This window comes from Centropristis striata, chromosome 1 (genome assembly GCF_030273125.1).
Source record: "Centropristis striata isolate RG_2023a ecotype Rhode Island chromosome 1, C.striata_1.0, whole genome shotgun sequence".
In the NCBI taxonomy this organism is placed as follows: Eukaryota; Metazoa; Chordata; class Actinopteri; order Perciformes; family Serranidae; genus Centropristis; species Centropristis striata.
Window position 1 is genome coordinate 38928260 of NC_081517.1, and position 19806 is coordinate 38948065.

Sequence of the window (19806 nt, forward strand, 5' to 3'; positions counted from 1 at the left end):
TGCAAAAGCTGAATAATCAAGATTACTGAGTTGCAAAAGTACTGAAAAAAGTCAGTCTGATTTTTAAAATAATACAACAAATGTAGATATTCATAAATAATAAACACATCACATATATAACTATGTCACTGTTGCATGTCAGAAAACTCTGCTGGGTAATATTTCTGGTGATACATGGTTTTCACCAAAATAATAAAACTGAAAGGTTTGTATTGTAGGTTTACTGAATATCCATGTATACTGTATAAGTGTAAACTCAAAGAAATAGTTTGACAGTTTGGGAAAAAATGTGCATTCACTGAAAGTTAAATGATTGTATTAACACTAGTTTAGCTTAGCATAAAGTCTGGAAGCAGGGAGAAACAACTATCCTGGCTCTTTTAAATCTATATTAACAGATATTTGCATTTCAGTCTCACATAACCAAACCATCTCCAGAGCGCCATCGCTGGGGAAATGTCTGGTTGCTCCTGTCATCATTTTACAAAAAAAAAAAGGGTGGGGGGGTGTACGCTCCTGTATTTCATTAAACCAACCGCTATCCTCTTGGGCAGAACTAAGCCCTGGATGCAGTAACAGTGCCCCTGCAAAATATAGTGTAGCGATTTAGCTTTTTGATTAGCTTTATTTAAATTTTTCTGTTTGAAGAGATTAGCTAAAATGTCTTCTGGACCTTAACCCATAAGAACCCATGGTGACACCCGTGTAACAAATACTCTAAATCTTCTAGAATCTCCCATATTCAGCTTTATGCTTCACCTTAACTCATTAAATCCCTAAGAGACGTATACTCAACACCCTGGTGTGGTGGTCATGTGACTTTGACAAGAAGTGACTTCTCCAAAATGTGGCTGTGACTGGAAACAGAAATGTGAAAAAGTAGCTAATTTGAAAATGCTTATTTTTTTGTTACTAGGCTAAGTTTAAACCCATTTAACAATTCTGTATTGCATTTAACTTGTTCTGACCATATTTATTGAACAAATTAAAGTCACAAATTTGATATATGTTGTGGAGTCGCAAAGAAAATGCAAATTTGTGTCTCTGTAAGCAGAAAATGTGTCTATTTTTTTTTCTATTTTAAAATAAGAAATATAAACATAAATACCATAAACGCTCAATGTAACATATATGTCGCATCACAGATCTTTGACATTTAGGGGTAGTATTTAAAAAAAATAGATTAAAAAAACATCAGAAATCTGTTCTATGTGGTCCACTTATAGAACACATCCTTTAAGGATAACTGGGTCTGGGTTCTTATGGGTTAAAACCTACAAGAAGTTAATGAAGTTGTTAATCAGACTGTAAACAATGACTGGCAAATGGAAGAAGTCTTGGCCTGCTGCTGGCTACACCAGAACCCCAGAAATAACTATTTTCAAAGTTCAAAAATACACAATGAAGCGAAACCAACAATTTGTGGTTCTATATGCAGATAGATGCTGTAACTTTGTCTTGACCAACAACAGCCAGATGAAGCAACTTCTTATAGTCACGAGGTTGCAGGGAAACCAACAGAAAAGCCACACAGAATTGCTTTCTACATTTCTGTTAGGGTAAGGATTAAACAAACAAGATACTCTATTTTTGATCTTTAGACAGAGCCAGGCTAGTTGTTCCCTCCCGCTTCCAGTCCTGCTTGCTCCATACTTGCATCACAGTGGTATCAGTTGTCTGATCGAACATAATGCAAAAATGAAAAAAAAATGTGTCTCACTATTCCTTAATTGGTGAGATTTACAGAAAATAAAAAATAAAAGATGCATGATCACACATTTAAGTGAATTTCTTGATGAAGCGGAGTTTCAGATAGGCGATGATGAGGAATATGAACGTCATAACGGTCAGAGCCACGTGGTTCTCCCACAGTCCCCAGGTGCTGTACTCTATCCCCAGGTAGTCCAGATACTGCTCACCTGTACATCTGAAATAACACAAGTCCCAGCTGCACATTAGATATCAATATTTAAAATGTTGTTTGTCAAGTGGAATGATGCTTGTGATTTAAAACACTTTTAACATGAAGCATGGTGGACCAGCTAGACTGGAAATGTCAGATTTGTCACTGAGGTGGTAAAAACCACGAAGAAACAGCCAGATCAGTGGTGGTTCTACACAGGGGCCTCCAGGGGCCACTGCCCCTGTGAGGAAGCCCTTGGCCCCTGCTGTGGCCCCTGTGTCAAATTAATAACAAAATGATCAATTTATAACAATGAATGACAGAACAATTCTTACCTATTTTTTTTTTTCAAACAATATCTCATCGTACACAAAAGGAACCCAGCATGTGTACATTGCATAATAGTTTAATTGTGCAATAAAAGCTTGTGTATATATATATATTAAAAAAAAGATCATTCTCACTATACTGCACTTTCAAAATTAAAAAAAAGTAATTGTGCACAAAAATGAGAAATGTCATTGTCGTACAAAAAAAAATGTTATTGTTGGTAAGTCTCATTGTTTCAATCAATATATTTGTATATTCCAAAGATACTTAAAATCGATTTTTAAATAATCTAAAATAAAGGTTTTGAATGCTTAAATATCATCTTTGCCATTTTTAATGTGCCCCTATGATTAAACACTGGCCCCTCCTTGGCCCCCACAGTAAAACTGGTCTAGAACCGCCACTGAACCAGAACATGCAGGTTTACTCACGTCAGGCCGACTGTGCTCACACTGCAGTTTGTCGCAGCAGCTGACATGTTGGTGCTTCGGATCACGGCCTCGTCACAGAACTTCAAACCCACAAACTCGTTGATCTTCAAAGCCTGAACATGGACAATATAATACATGAATGATGAGTGGATCAGAGTAAAAATAACAGATCAGACTCTAGACTTCATGCTGATCTGTGAGATTTATGGAGGAATATGTTCTGCAAATCAACTCTTCGGGGAGGGCTTTTTATACATTTTAACTAATTATATAAATGAGAGAGTTTAATCCTTTATCAGGCAAAGAACTATATTTGGTAACTTCAGGTAATATTTCGAGAAAAAAAGTTGCAAATTTACTAGATTAAAGTGGCAAATCTACAAGAAAAAAGTCACAGATTTAAGAGATTTAAAGTGACAAATCTGTGCCAAAATAGTCAGAGATTTACGAAAAAAAGTGGGAAAAAAGCAACTTTTTTCTCGCAGATTCTTTTAAATCTCATAAATCTACGCATTTTTTTCTTGTAGATTTGCCACTTTAATCTAGTAAACTTTTTTCTCAAAATATTATTTTCGTATGTTTTTTTTACACATTCTGGCAGTATGTAATATCCTCCAATATTCTCTAGGGTTGAAATTTGGAATTTGCAAGTATTTCAATGAGTGTCCTATTAAGGGTTAAAGTGGTGAATCTGGGAGAAAAAAGTTGCTTTTTTCCCACTTTAAATCTCTTAAATCTGCGACTTTCAATCTTGTAGATTTGCCACTTTAATCTAGTAAATTTGCAACTTTTTTCTCAAAATATTACCTGAAGTTACCAAATATAGTTCTTTGCCTGATAAAGGGTTAAGCGACAGAATTTAGATATTATTTTTACCACTGAGTGACACTTCCAACTTGGAGCGGTACTTGGCCTTTTTCCAAGCAGAAATAAAAGACAGCTAATTATAAAAAAAAACGTCAAATAAAACGTGTTTCTGAATACATTTGAGAGAAAAGAATAGGCAACATAGTAACAGAATCTTGATTCATATTTGATCAGCGCTGCCCAGTTTGATCTGAGTTTTGTGAGTTTCACAGGACGCAGTCTTTGTATCAAACTCACCTCATATCAATTTTATTCTCTTAAACTCTAAACATATAGATTTACTATTACTTTTATTGCAGTTTTTGCTGTCCAAACCGTCCTTTAATTGTGACTTACTGCGAGGCCATAGCGAGGAATGCTGAAGTACTTCAGCCAAGCCAGCCAGTCCATGATGCTCGGCAGGTTCACCAGCAGACCTGAGAAAATCTGAAAACAACAACACAGACTGAAGATTTTATTTTTTATTTGTTTACAACTGACAGTTTAACACCACAGCAGGAAAACGTTTAGGTGTTACTTATACATAACTATGGGGGAAAACAAATGCTCCAAAGTTTCAACCATTGCCTCAGTTGACATCCAAATCAGTATTCATTCAACCAATCAGTATTCATTCAACCAATCAGTATTCATTCAACCAATCAGTATTCGAATATAGAGTTTTCAGTAACGCTTTATATTAAGGTCCTTGTAATAACCATTAATTAACAAGTAATAAGGCCTTACAAGATGCTTATTAACATTATTGTGTGTTTATAAGCTTATATAAGTGTTAATTATGGCATTACAAACACCCATGACCCACCCATTATGTCTTTGCCATGCCTTTATTAATCTTATTTTGTTTGCTTATTGATATTAAAATATACTTTATTGCTCATCTATTATAAGTTAACTGTAAGTTAACTATGCTTTTTGCAACTACCGGATCTAAAGCGAGAACAATGCCTTATTACTTGTTAATTAATGGTCTGCATCTCTCACCATCATGAAGACGAAGGTGATGGTCATGAAGATGTTGGCGAGAGCCACGACGCTCTGGTCAGCTGAGATGGCCATGGTCATGGCTGTCGCTGTGTAGGCCACCAGAGTCACAGTCAGCGTGAAGATAAAAAAGGCTGCAGCGGTGGATTTCAGCCCTAAACGTGGACACACACAAACACACATACTTTAAACTACGAACTACAGGTGCATCTCAATACATTAGAATATGATGGAAAAGTCAATTTCCAGTAGTTCAAGTCAAATAGTCCCAACCAAGTATTGAGTCATACAGATGGACATACTTTTCAGAGGACAACATTTCCATATTAAACATACTTTTTAAAATTGGTCTTTTTTAATATTAAATTTTTTTGGAGACACTGAATTTTAGGTCTTCATTAAATGTAAACCATAATCATTATAATCAGAAGAAATTAAATAAATTAAGACATGAAATGTTTCATTCTGTGTGTAATGGATCTATATAATGTGTTATTTCCACTTTTTGAATTGAATTGCTGACATAAATAAACTTTTCTATGATGTTGTAATTTATTGAGATGCAGCCGTAAACTGGCAGCATTTCAATCCAGTATTTGATCTAGTGCTCAAATACCTTAATCTTAAGTATTCTAAACATGAATTAGTTATAGATCACCGATCATGAAGTAGACGATACAGCTGAAGATAACGGAGGTGGCGGTGCGCAGAGCGATGTCCGACAGGATCTTTGAGAGGAAGTAGACGGACACTCTGTAGTAGCCACTGATGTACTCGTGCCTGTCACAGGAAAACAACCAAAAAGTAATAATGTATGTTATGGTGGATTACAGTGGCGGTTCTACACAGGGGCCTACAGGGGCCACTGCCCCTGTGAAGAAGCCTTTGGCCCCTGCTGTGGCCCCTGTGTCAAATCAATAATGAAATGATCAATTTATAACGATGAACAATGGAACAATTCTAAAAACAATATCTCATTGTACAGAAAAAAGGAACCCAGAATGTGTACATTGTATAATAGTTTAATTGTGCAATAAAATATTGTGTATATATATATATATACAGTATATATATATATATATATATATACACACAGTATATATATATATATATATATATATATGTACATGTACATATCATATAGATCATTCTGACTATACTTCACTTTCAAAATGAAGAAAAAGTGATTGTGCACAAAAATGAGAAATGTCATTGTCATACAAAAAAATTGTTATTGTTGGTGAGTCTCATTATTTCAATCAATGTATTTGTATCTCCCAAATATACTTAAAATAGATGTTTAAATAAGCTAAAATAAAGATTTTGAATGCTCAAATATCATCTTTGCCATTTTTAGTGTGCTAATGTGCCCCTCTGATTAAACACTGGCCCCTCCTTGGCCCCCACAGTAAAATTGGTCTCAAACCGCCACTGGTGAATTATCCACAGAGATGCAGACTGTCTGCATGAGTACATACACAAACAGCTGCCTCTCGATGATGAAGAGCTCAGCTGCAGACACAGTGCTGAAACACTGGTTGGTAGTGATGAAGAAGAGGGCGCCCATCCTGTAAGAAGAACAGCAAAATAAAACCATCATTGAGTCTCTCTGAGGGCTTTTATTGCAACATTTGTATCTCATATTCTGGGTGTCAATCGAGACCTACTAATAATACTTATTTATTTAATTTAATTTCAGACTTGTTTGCATGATCTGATTGTCTGCACTTTAGGAGAAGAGTTTGACGTTTTGTTAAAAAACCTTAAAAGGACAGTTTGGGATTTTGGACTGCTGGAACAATCCTGCCAACTCTTTTAAATCAAGAATGAAGACTTTTCTGTTTGCCACTGCCTTTCAGTACTAGTAATACTGCATTGTTACTTCTATTATTAGGGCCTCGGGGCAATCGCACCGAGCACTGGTCCCATACAGCAATAGCTGTAGGGACCAGTGCTCGGGGCTCGGGGTTTTATTAAAAACGCAGGAAGATTTCGGAAAAAAGGAAGATGGAACAGTTTTTTTAGATCGCTCTAACAAAGCTATTTTTAAATTTTTCTTTAAAAAAATCATATGTAGACGTTGAGGAAGAACTCAGGACGCTCAAAGTGAAGTTGGATCAATGATAGGTATTATGGTTTTGCCAAAAATGCTTTCTGTTCGAGGCCAGAAATTTCAGTCTGTCTACCTCTGCTGTCACTATGCCAGAACAGGTGCCAGTTAATTCTGTTGATTGCTTTGATCTGATTGCCTTTGATCTTTGATGTGATTACAGTAACAGATACACACACACACACACACACACACACGCACACGTAAGCACGCACACTCCTCACACACGCATACACATGCTTCAAACACACACACAGGTAACTTTATGTGATTTTAATTACACACACACAGGTAATTTTATGCGATTTTCGCCACACACACACACACACACACACACACACACACACACACACACACACATTTTGAGGTTAAAGGGCATAGTTTGGCCCTTTCAAAATTTCCCCAGAGGAAATTTTCTAGTTACTTTTACTATTCCTTTGGTATTTGATTTTTAAAAAAAATATTTTATCAGCTCGCTTTAAATTTTTTTACATTTTTATAATGCACTTTTATATTTTTTCTTAAATATTTTATCTGCTCGTACACTACTGGCAAGTATTCCATATAACTGAATGTCCAAAATCCGGAACTATCCCTTTAATATGAAACAAGCTTTGTTTGCTTGGCACTATATCTGCATTTTTCGCTGCCATGTTCACCATTTTTGTAGCTTCCTCTCGGATTGCGAGCCTACGATCTGACACATGCGGAGGAAGGTTAGAGAGTGCACAAAAGCTGATGCTCTTGAAATGTACGGAACAAAGCATAAGTAAAACAAAAGAGAAAATACAGGCAGATACAGACACCTCCACACACTTCTTATGGGTCAGGAGTGATGATGGAGAGGGATTATTTTTGTACGAGTCCATACATTGTTGTTTTTTTGGGGACAATCCTATTCATTGTGCCTTTAAGTACATTGCTTGAAAATCCATCTATGTTGAGTGAATGAAACATGATTATGTAAATGAAATAGCTCTGCCGATTACACTGACAAAGAGTTGACTCTAAAGGGCGAGTTGGCTAAAGAACAGTCAAACAGATTATGGTACTAACTGTGCTGTGGTCCATATGTACATAGAGGGACTTAAAAGGTGACTGACTCCACTGTGGCCCTGCAGCCAATGAAAAGGAGAGAGGAGTGAAAGACTTGAGACATTTAAGCCGCATACACTGAGTCTGCTATACTGCCTATGCATTGACCATGAATATAATGACATTAGGTCCTTATATTCCACTGAACCGTGCACAAAATAAGAAGGAGACTTGTGAGTACCAGGTTGTGCCCAATAAAACATGGTAAGAGGATTAGCCATGCAGGAATCGCCCTATTTTTCACACTTCCTTATTAAAAGCAAGTGACTGACTTAAAAACCTGAACAATAATTCGGAAACATGTTGCTACAATCAATATGCCCAAGCTGTACAGTCACATAAAAAAATATTAAATCTTTGTGCACATTTTTACAGATGTACAGACTGAAATGGCAAACTTCAGACTGTGCATCCTAAACATGCTGTGGAAGCTACAAAAGTTGTCCCAGTCGCAATTAAATATATACAAATAAATACCAATAGGTAAAAAAGTGAGACTTTATGATTAATATTGGGAAAATGTATGTAATGTGCATTTCTAAATCTTTGACAGTCTTGGTTAACTGGTTGTTTTTGCTACCTGAGAGTTAGAGTGAATGTCTGGGGATAACAGTGGTTTTTATATATTTAACTTACTATTATATAATTAATTAAGCGATGATTGTCTCCCCTTTCTCTCAAAAAAATTAAATACAGGCGCATCTCAATACATTAGAATATCATAAAAAAGTAAATTTCCAGTAGTTCAAGTCAAATAGCCCCAACCAAGTATTGAGTGCATATAGCTGGGCATACTTTTCAGAGGCCAACATTTCCATATTAAACATACTTTTTGTCTTTTGTATTATTATAAAAATATTTTAAGACACTGAATTTTAGGTCTTCATTAAATGTGAGCCATAATCAATTATAATTAGAAGAAATTAAATAAATTAAGGGATGAAATGTTTCATTCTGTGTGTAACGTATATATATAATGTGTTATTTCCACTTTTTGAATTTAATTACTGACATAAATAAACTTTTCTATGATATTCTAATTTATTGAGATGCACCTGTAATGTTTGAAAAATGTTTGAATGCAAGAACGAAAACACATTTAAGTGCATTGAGTCTTTAAAAAAAAACAGAATCAGCCTATAAAATATCCAGTAGGAGTTATTTTTTAATTGTAGAATGATCTACAGAGGATAGGATAGAAGTTAGGATATGAGGTTTTCTGAGGACATGTACAGTTTATTTTTCTGCAGGTCTCTTACCTGTTCTGGATACCACTCTGATCGTCTTTGACCCCAAAGAAAATGGCGCCTACGATGAGGCCGAGGAATATGTGGACTCCCAGCTACACAGACAAAAAACTTAATAGAGACACTGACAACCATCTTCAAATGTTCTGATTGTACAAATTAGCATATATTGGCCCATACAGGGTGAAAACTATAACAATGATTGTAAGAACAAATTTATTGTCGGACCAATGACCTTCAGCTTATGTCCTTCATTATGGTCATCCTCTTACAGTCATGGAAAAAAATATTAGACCATTGTTTTCTTAAATTTTTTGCTAATTTTAATGCCTGGTACAACTAAAGGTACATTTGTTTGGACAAACAAAAATACTTGGTTATTATCAAGAAAACCGTGGAAATGGCTAGATATCAGCTCTTAAATTAAACTCTTATCAGCTATTTTTGTTGCTATCATCATATTTGTCCAAACAAATGTACCTTTAGTTGTACCAGGCATTAAACTGAACAAGAAATTGAAGAAAACAAGGGTGGTCTAATAATTTTTTCCATGACTGTATAGAAGAAGAGGGAAGAGGGAGGCTAAAGTGGAAGTACCATAAATCTGCATTCTTTCTAATGACCAGCAGGGGGCTGGCTCCACTGGCTGAAAAAAGAAAACCTGATTGGATAGAAGTCTATGAGAAAAAAAAATTGGAATTCCATCAATGAATTACTATGTGCATTTTGAAGATTGCATGAGAAAAGCTTGAGGTGGTTTTCGTCTTTTTCGGAAAAATAGTAAATGCGCTGAACGGGAGATAGAAATGCTTTTTCCGAATAAGTTCTGACGTAGCAAACATTTAAGCCACATGACTGATCAGCTGTTTCTGCTCTGATGGAAAACCCAAAAGAAGAAGAAGCTGTTTGCACAATCCCACTCTAGTTGTGTCTGTATACATTGATAATTGAAAGACAAAATGCTGAACAACTGCTGGAGACCATGAGGGAACTGGGTTGATCAAAGGTCAGGCTCAGGGGCCATGTTTGAAGACTGGAAATAAAACTTAAGCAGCGATCTCTTTGATAGAAAAGCCAATGTGTCTGGGGGTCAGGGGTCAAGTGGACACCCCGCTCCTCCTCCACAACGAGAGAACAACCTGAACTGGTGGTGGTGGGGGAAGATGATAGAAAAGAGTGAGAAAAGTGAAAGCGACACAAGTTTTAATCCTAACAATTTACAGATTATGACGGGACTAAGCGGTTCCCAGGGTGAGGGGATAAGCTAATAAGGTTGAGCCTTTTTCACCTCATTCCCCACAGGCCCTCATGTGAAAGCGGGGCAGTGGAGTGATAGGTCATGATGCCATCATGTGATGAGTCCCGGAGCAGGGCCAAGGGGCTTTGGCCAGATATGATATCAGTTCAGATCCCAGCCCAAAGAGGCAAGAGTAGGGTCACAACAGTCACCAAAGCCGATTACGGCGCCCACGCCACGTAGAGCCCCTCTTGTAGGATTATTTTGACTTATTTAGGGCCAATTAGCTGTTAATAATTCTTAAAGTGAGGAGACTTCTGACGGCATTTTGCCGCCATGGGGTGACTAATGAGTGCTTTAAGGCTTGACCCCAACAAAGTGCTGTCTATGCATCCTCTTCATGATGATAACAGCACTGACACTGACTATAGCTCTGCTGTTTTCACTCTTGTGTGATCAAACAGGGGAAAGGTTATAGTGGCACAACATCACACCTAAACCTTTAACCTTAAAACAGAAAACTGAGACATTCATTTCACATTTATCTGCCAGAGCTGTAGACTTGGAACTTGAGACTGAATGGCAAAAAGCTGAGACTGAATCAATAAATACCATAAAAATGCTGTGCCGTGAGTAGTTTTTGCTTTTTGAAACATTTATTGTAACCTACGACAAGGAGGTTATGTTTCAGTTGGGTGTCTTTGATTGTCAGCAGGATTACAGCAAAACTTCTAGCACAATTTTCATGAAACTTGGTGGAAGGATGAAGTATGAGCCAAGGAAGAACCCAATATATTTTGTTGTGGATCCGAATCACAGGGCGGATACAGAATTTTTTTTCCACTTTTGCTAATTTTGTGGGACAGGGCATTTGTCCTGTATTCATGTGGTGTCGAAATAACCAGGAAAGTTAGATTCTGACTGCGAAACACACAGACAAAAGTCGAAACAACAACTTTTGGTTTAACCCTTAATAGGGCACTCACTGAAATTCTTGCAAATTCCAAATTTCAACCCTAGAGAATATTGGAGGATATTACATACTGCCAGAATGTGTAAAAAAAACCATACGAAAATAATATTTTGAGAAAAAAGTTTACGAGATAAAAGTGGCAAATCTATCCCAATGAATCTGGGAGAAAAAAGTTGCTTTTTCCCCACTTTTTTCTCGTAAATCTGCAACTTTTTTCGCGCAGATTCCCACTTTAAATCTCTTAAATCTGCAACTTTTTTTCATGTAGATTTGCCACTTTAATCTAGTAAATTTGCAACTTTTTTCTCGAAATATTACCTGAAGTTACCAAATATAGTTCTTTGCCTGATAAAGGGTTAAGTGAGTAATGAGCATTTACTCTGTACCTGGGCCACAGATGTTTGTGGGTTCAGCATTAGGTTCTGGAAGGTTCTTTTGAGAACCCAACACAGCTGGTGGAAGAAGGAGCTGTTGTATGTGATGGTGCGGGACTTTGAGCATGTGATGCACTTCTTCTCCTGGATGATGCGGTCAAGCTCAGCTCTGGTGTCGCTGGAGTAGCTGCTGTTCCTGTACTCCTCCACCAGGCGCTCCTCAATGCTCCTCCTGGAGCCACTGAGCTCCTCAAAGTCCAAATCTGGTCACAAGAGACACAGCGGGAAAATGACAGATTTATTGTTGGAACATTGTTTCTGCAATAGACGCCAACAATCACATTTAGCATTGGATAAAAGAAATCATGGTGTTGACGTTCAAATTGAAATGGAAGATGATTTACCCTTACAGTGTGAGCGAAACATGTTACTTACTTTTACATTTTCAAAAAATGTTTACATAAATACCGAGATGTAGCGGCTGGGTCCCCATTAGCTTTCAGAACTGCATTAAATCTTCGCGGCATTGATTCAACAAACTGCTGGAAACATTCTTCAGAGATTTTGATCCATATTGACATGATTTGGACCAAATCTCTGGCCCATAAGATCTCTTGTCTACATGCCTGAATGAGTTGAGTTGCTGCCACGTTTGGCTGATTAGATATTTATAAGCAGTTAAACATGTGTACCTAATAAAGTGACCTTTCCTTGATGTACAAAACACTGATCAAATACAAAGTGGCATTGTGATCTAAAAAAATTAATCTACAAGTATGCAGGTAAAGCACACATTTCAGCAGTAAGTAAGGATGAGGGATTAAAAGCAAGTCTATATTTTAACTTTTATTTGTACAAAAAATGCTTTTACATGTTTACAAATCGTTCCTATTACAAAGACAGACATTTGTTGCTTAAGACATATTTTTGACAGCATTATTCGTAGAGGGGTTTTAATGGCGTTACCTTCAGAGCCGTGCACTTTGGTCATGGTTGTAGTGGTGGAGTCTCCATTAATAACATCCAGGAAGAAGTCAGCTGGGTTGTTGTGGGGCTCACAGGGAAAGCCTGGGATACAGATAATAATGATCCAAGTTTGAAGTTGCTTTTTATTGTCCGATTCAATTATTGCCATATCTCAGAATAAATCACAACCATCTACATGAATTTCCAGGTGACATTAAAACATCAGGAACAGTATAAAGATGTTTTAAGCTGGTTTCTTGTGGTAATAATAAGTTTGGACATACTCACCAATGTTGGCGAAGTAGTCCAACGCGTTTGGTGCGGGTCCGTGGTAAACCATTTTACCACCAACAAGCAGAGTCAGAGTGTCAAACAGTCGGTAGATGGAGTATCTTGGTTGGTGGATGGACATGATTATGGTTCTTCCGAGACTGGCCATTCTGAAATGACAAATAGTCAGTTTAACCCTTAATAGGGCACTCATTGAAATACTTGCAAAGTCCAAATTTCAACCCTAGAGAATATTGGAGGATATAACATACAGCCAGAATGTGTAAAAAAAAAAAAAAACATACGGACCCGGGGGAGGGGGGGTAATATTTTGCGAAATAAATTGTGAGAAAAAAATTGTGAGAAAAAAATGTGCAGATTTATGAGATTTAAAGTGGTGAATCTGCGAGAAAAAAGTTGCTTTTTCTTTTTTTCTTGTAAATCTGTGACTTTTTTCGTGCAGATTTGCCACTTTAAATCTCTTAAATCTGCGACTTTTTTTCTTCTAGATTTGCCACTTTAATCTAGTAAATTTGCAACTTTTTTCTTGAAATATTTTTATTTTTTATTTTGGATATCCACTGAAGTTACCAAATACAGTTCTTCGCCCGATAAAGGGTTAACAGTATATTCAATGTTTACATAAGTGGTTTTAAATCTTGAAACTTTTTGAGACTGATTATTAATTAAAATTTAAGGAAGACAAAGCTGAAGACTGAACTCCGAATTTAACCCTCCTCTTATGTTGCGGGTTAATTGACCCATTTCAAAGTTTGAAAATAAAAATAAAAAGTACTTTTTCATAAAAAAAAAAATGTAAAATACAATTAAAAAAAATAAACGTAAAACAATTGTATTTTATATGCAGGTCTTTCCCATGTACATAAAAAAAGTTTTAACATAGATTTATTTATGGAAAACAGAGTGAATTATCCTCATTGAACCATGATCGTTGAGAGGTAAAGAACACCATTTCACTAAATATTGATTGAAGTGGTTAAAAGTATTAATTAAATAAAAACAATGTTTATTGGGATTTTTTTGGTTTCTGACACTTTTGGATAATTAAACACGCCGTGGGTTATTCCTGTTCCTGAAAAAACGAACATAACAAGAGGGTTAATCCATTGATAAATGTGAGGAATGGCACAGAAGCTTCTTTATAACCTTTTCAGCAGCAGTAGGACAGAGTTGGCTGTGCTGGCGTCCAATCCTGTGGTCGGCTCATCCAGAAAGAGAACAGAAGGATCAATAATCAGCTCCATGCCGATGTTTGTCCTCTTCCTCTCTCCTCCAGAGATTCCCCGGGTCATCTGTGTGCCCACCTGAGAAAAAAAACCGCCCACGTCAGTCGTGACCATCGGATGATGTCTTGAAGGTTGGATAAGTAATTGGGGCATGTGTGTATATTTGAACCTGGTCTCACAGGAATCCGTGAAATAGCCACGGATTCGCTTAACTCAAAATCCGTGGAATAGCCACGGAATCACTCAAATTTCCGTGAAACTGACATGGATTTCGCTACAATGCAAGTTAATGACAGTCATATCCCGTGGCTATTCCATGGATATTTTTTCCTATTGGTTTGTTCCAAGTCACGTGACTTTCAAGGTTCTGGTGGTCAGAATAAAAAACATGGCGGACAGTTCTCTCATTTTTTGTGAAAAAATCAATATTTTGACTTAGTTTCGGCATAAAAATGGATTTTGATCACATTTCTAGCGAGAAATATATGTTTTATTTTCTAAATATTCACTCAGTGAATGTACATAATCACTTTGTATGTTGGAATAGCCACGGGATATGACTGTCATTAACTTGCATTGTAGTGAAATCCGTGTTAGTTTCACGGAAATTTGAGTGATTCCGTGGCTATTCCACGGATTTTGAGTTAAGCAAATCCGTGGCTATTTCACGGATTCCTGTGAGATCATGTGTGTATATTTACCTTGGAGTCTGCCACCTTGGTGAGACCCAGTTCTGTAATGAGGTGATTGACTCGAGCCTCCTTCTCACTCTGCGGCACGGAGCTGGGCAGCCGCAGGGCTGCAGAAAAACGCAGATTTTCCCTCACAGTCAGGGTGCCCATGACCACATCTTCCTGTGAAGAGAGACAAGAGCTTGAGGTCAAAGGTCAGAGACGAGGCTGATCATTTGTTTGGTAGTCTACATTTCCACAAAACTGCAATGCAGAGAATTAGTTAGCAAGATCTGCAGCTTTAACAAGGTTTTTAATGTCTTGTAGCTCATGTTTTTAGTTTTACAGCACACAACTTTACGTTTTTATTCATGCTGCATTAATGCAACTTTTTATTATTCATGTATTGCATATACTTTTTTTTCTCATATGTATTTTGCTTAGCCTGCTGCCCCCGCAACCCGGCCCCGGATAAGCGGAGGAAAATGGATGGATGGATGGATGAGGCTATGACAATTAGTTGCTGTCCATGTATAGAGTCTAGTGAGTTATAAAAGTTATTTTTTAGCAATAATCTTGATAACAGGTCAAGTAAAGCTGTATTTTAATAGTTTTATGGGATGTATTCGGATGTACTGGTACAAATCTGGTATAAAATCACTAATATAAAGCTTTAAACCGCATCAGCATCTTTTCTTTGTGGTTTTCATGTTGTTTGCACATTACAGCTGAAAGCTCATGAGCACAGAGAAGAAGAAAGAACAACCTCTGAACTTGGGAAATGGGAACATCCAAGAAGCATGTGAATGCACCATCATGATATGAGGCAGCTGTCTTCAGTGAAAAAGCTCTAATAAATTTAGCAGCTGAAGAACCGGACAGTTGTATCAAGAGTTGGTGGAGACCAAACCAGAAAGTGAATATCAGAATAATATTTACAGGTGGACTCAAAATAAATCAGTTCATGCAATTTTAAATAGTTAAAGTAATTCAAATGCACCTGAACCACATATCCAGAGAGGCACTTGAAGTTTGGAGGCTGTGGTGCTTTGTCAATGAGCACTTCTCCTGAGAGACCTGAAGGATCCTTTCTTGCAGCCAGAATATCCAAGAATCTATATGTAAAAAACAAATTAAAAAAAGCATCTAAAACAAATGCAGATGACCATTTTAAACATATTTTTTCTAATGGATCAGCACATCTCTCCCCTTGGCATCACATTCTAAAGCACTGGGAACCTCTTTAGCATATTTTCTATTTTCAACATGCAGAGTAGTCGGATAGACTTCTGGAAATAGACGTCATGAGACTGTAGTTAAGGTTTAGGAAGTAGAACTACTTGGTTATGTTTAGGAAGTGATTGTGGTTTTGGTTAAAAAAATATTAGACCACCCTTGTATTCTTCAGTTTATTGTTCATTTTAAAGCCTGGTACAACTAAAGGTACATTTGTTTGGACAAATATAATGATAACAACAAAAATAACTCATCAAAAGAAATTTATGTATTTAAGACAATGTAGACTTTTGGCTTAACCGCGGGACACAAACACTGGTCTCCTGGGTAAAAGTTCTGTGTTTGTTTGACCAGTCTATCCACTCCGACTTGCTCCAAATGCAGACTTTGTCACTCTTTGCACTACCTCCTTCTTTAAAGCAGTCCTGCTCATGCAAAACTGATGCTAGAAACAGTGGCTGTTCTACACAGGGGCCTACAGGGGCCACTGCCCCTGTAAAGAAGCCTTTGGCCCCTGCTGTGGCCCCTGTGTCAAATTAATAATAAAATGATACATTTATAATGATGAATGACTGAACAATTCTTACCTTTTTTTTGTTCAAACAATATCTCATTGTACACAAAAGGAACCCAGAATGTGTACATTATATGATAGTCTAATTGTTTCTGATTGTTGATTAATTTTTCTGATTTGTTGTTGTTTATTTTAGATTTGTCGTTGTGTTTTCTGATTTGTTGTTGTGTTTTTTTATTTGATGTTGTGTTCTTTGATTTGTCGTTGTGTTTTCTGATTTGTCGTTGTTTTTTTTAGATTTCTCGTTGTGTTTTCTGATTTGTTGTTGTGTTGTTTTATTTGTTGTTGTGTTTTTTTATTTGCTGATGTGTTTTTTTGATTTGTCGTTGTGTTTTCTGATTTGTCGTTGTGTTTTCTGATCTGTGTCAAATTAATAATAAAATGATACATTTATAATGATGAATGACTGAACAATTCTTACCTTTTTTTTGTTCGAACAATATCTCATTGTACACAAAAGGAACCCAGAATGTGTACATTATATGATAGTCTAATTGTGCAATACAAGCTTGTGCATATATAAAAATGTGTATCTTCCAAATATACTTCAATGAGATTTAAAAAAAAGAAATAAAATAAAGGGTTTGAATGCTTAAATATCATCTTTGTCGTTTTTTAATGTGCCCCCTGATTAAACACTGGCCCCTCCTTGGCCCCCACAGTAAAACTGGTCTAGAACCGCCACTGGCTAGAAAGGTACATGAAGCGTAGGGCCACTGACAACTTGCCTGTATGTTGGGGGGGAGAATGCCTTGGAGTGATACTTACGAAGATTTTCCACTTCCAGTCGGTCCAAGAATAGCGTTGAGTCCAGGTCTCATAATCCCGCTGCAACACAATAACACTCTCTGTAACCAATTCGGCATGGTTAAATGAATTTAAAGGCAAAGATCAGAACATATTTTAATAAACCTTCACTTCACTTATTCAGTTTTTCGACACAAATGTTGGGAGTCAGAAAAAAAGGGGGATTAATGTGATTCTTTGATATGTGATGAGCACTTTTTCATTTTCCTCAGAGCACTTTTTCTAAATTAATTTTCCTCCCTAATCCCAAATAAAATAATGTTCATGAAAGGATTTAGCAGTTGCTACGGATATCATTAACTCTAACATTACAAAAAAAAAATCTATTCTTTGGTGTAAAAAATTCAACAGCAAATCCTTTAACTTCAGAGAGAATGGTTACACAAAAGCACCAGAAAGAGTCAGTGATATAAAACGGAATTAAAATACTTGAATAAAAGCCTGGCAGAGGATCACGTGACAGTGTTTAATTCGTTTCCCTGGCAGACTGCTCTTTAGTGCATCAGAGAGATTATATGCAAGAAACCATGCTTAATATCATATAATTAACACTGAGGCGGGAAAAGGCCCAAAAACTTGTGTGAAATGATTCATTCTTCCATGGGAAATGTCAGCTGCATTTAATACCATCAGAAAGAAACTAATATAAGAGTCCATTCACTATTGTTCCACTTTGGATAAAGATACAATGAGTGATATTGAATTGCAACAAAGGACCGCTGCTCTTTTACTGTAACACAGTCTCAAAACTCAACAATTATTACAATATACAGTCATGGAAAAAATTATTAGACCATCCTTTTTCTTCAATTTCTTGCTCATTTCAATGCCTGGTCCAACTAAAGGTACATTTGTTTGGACAAATACAATGATAACAACAAAACTAATTTAATTTAAGAGGTGATATCTTGCCATTTTTTCATGGTTTTCTTGATAATGGAAAATGGCTAGATATCACCTCCTAAATTAAACTCTTATGAGCTATTTTTGTTGTTATCATTATATGTGTCCAAACAAATGTACCTTTAGTTGTACCAGGCATTAAAATGAACAAGAAATTGAAGAAAACAAGGGTGGTCTAATAATTTTTTCCATGTCAGTCAAAAACGATCAGTTCAGTTCTGTGTTTCTGAAAGTCAGTGATGTTTTTTTTGTCTCATTTGATAAAAATAGTTTTAAAAAAAGCTTAAGTAATTAATATGAAGCAGTGTTGAGAGCAATCTGTAAAAACATATCATTAACAGTTGGATACATTTTTCGGCTGAACTTGACCAGGGAAAATAAAAATTGACCAATGTGCCACAAAAACGTATGGATGCAAATGTGAGTCTTGTTTTTCTGTAACATTTGCAGCATTTTCTATAAGAAAAGAGAAAGACGAGTACATGAAGAAGAGACAGAGACAACTGACAAAGACACAAAACAGATGAAGTTGTAAAATGTTCTCACTTGAGGTCGACCAGTATTTCCCTGTGACTGATTTTCCTTTTGCAGAACAAGCCGCTCTTCAGCTGCACTTTGTACTGGATGTTGTGGAAGCTCACGGTGGAGCCGCACGGCTGCTTGTTCTGGTCCAAGGCTGTGATGACCTTTGACCTGGCCGTTCCGTTGGTGCCCATGTCTTCTATCATTGCAATGTTGATGTGACCGGTTCTCTCCATCATCCTGAGCAGCAAACAACCTGTCAAATCACAAAGATCGGATTGAAGTCAATGTTGAAAACAGCCAATTTCCCCGGACCGTAAGCACACTTTACTCAGACAAGCACAGAATAGGGGCAATATTGCATCCATATTAATGCAATAATTAAATTTATTCTAATGCAATGTTCACATTAATAGCAGTGGAAGAATTATATTTATTCTAGCGCAATATTTACATTAATGTAAGTGAATTACATTTTTGCTTGTGCAATATCAGCATTCATACTAGAGTAATAATTACATTTATTCTTCTGAAGTATTACATTTATTCTAATGCAATGTTCCCATTCGTATTAGAGCAATATTTACATTTATTCTAGTGGAATATTTCATCCATAATCATGCAATAAATACTCTGGTTATGGCACTAACCTCAGTGGGAAAATAATGCAACAATACACACAAATTATTATTATATGTTTCAACACCAAACTAATTATTCCGCTCTCAATTTAAAGGGGTATTAAAATATCATGCAAGTGTATAATGTGCACATGTTCATGCAGGTAAATTAAAAAGAAAAAAGTTTACCAACTTTATCACTACTATCCTCTCTACATTAATGGCAAGATAGGTAAATTAAAGAGTACTCAACACACAAAATAAATGCACCAAAACTCCAACTAAAGTTAGACATGTTTTTTAAACCAATAGGCTCCTGTAATTTATTATTTTAGATTACCGATTTGTTTTGGTACTGTGCTGTTGAAATTATGCATCAAGCTAAAAAAAAAAATGTGTTGAAGGTATATTTTATCGATTTATTTTTGGAATAATGGAA

General features: G+C 36.4%; 1 protein-coding gene across 1 annotated transcript; it reads right to left on the minus strand.

Moving 5' to 3' along the window:
- Positions 1-795: 795 nt before the first annotated feature.
- On the minus strand, positions 796-18986 carry abcg2d (ATP-binding cassette, sub-family G (WHITE), member 2d). Its single transcript, XM_059341864.1, has 15 exons — positions 18772-18986; positions 17284-17343; positions 15706-15820; positions 14736-14888; positions 13955-14112; positions 12806-12957; positions 12518-12619; positions 11564-11814; positions 8980-9062; positions 5994-6083; positions 5174-5295; positions 4516-4670; positions 3868-3957; positions 2665-2777; positions 796-1927 (listed from the first exon to the last, which is right to left on the minus strand). Exons 1-15 carry the CDS (start codon positions 18984-18986, stop codon positions 1780-1782), a joined length of 2007 nt encoding a protein of 668 aa, XP_059197847.1. The 3' UTR covers positions 796-1779.
- Between the last annotated feature and the right edge of the window lie 820 nt (positions 18987-19806).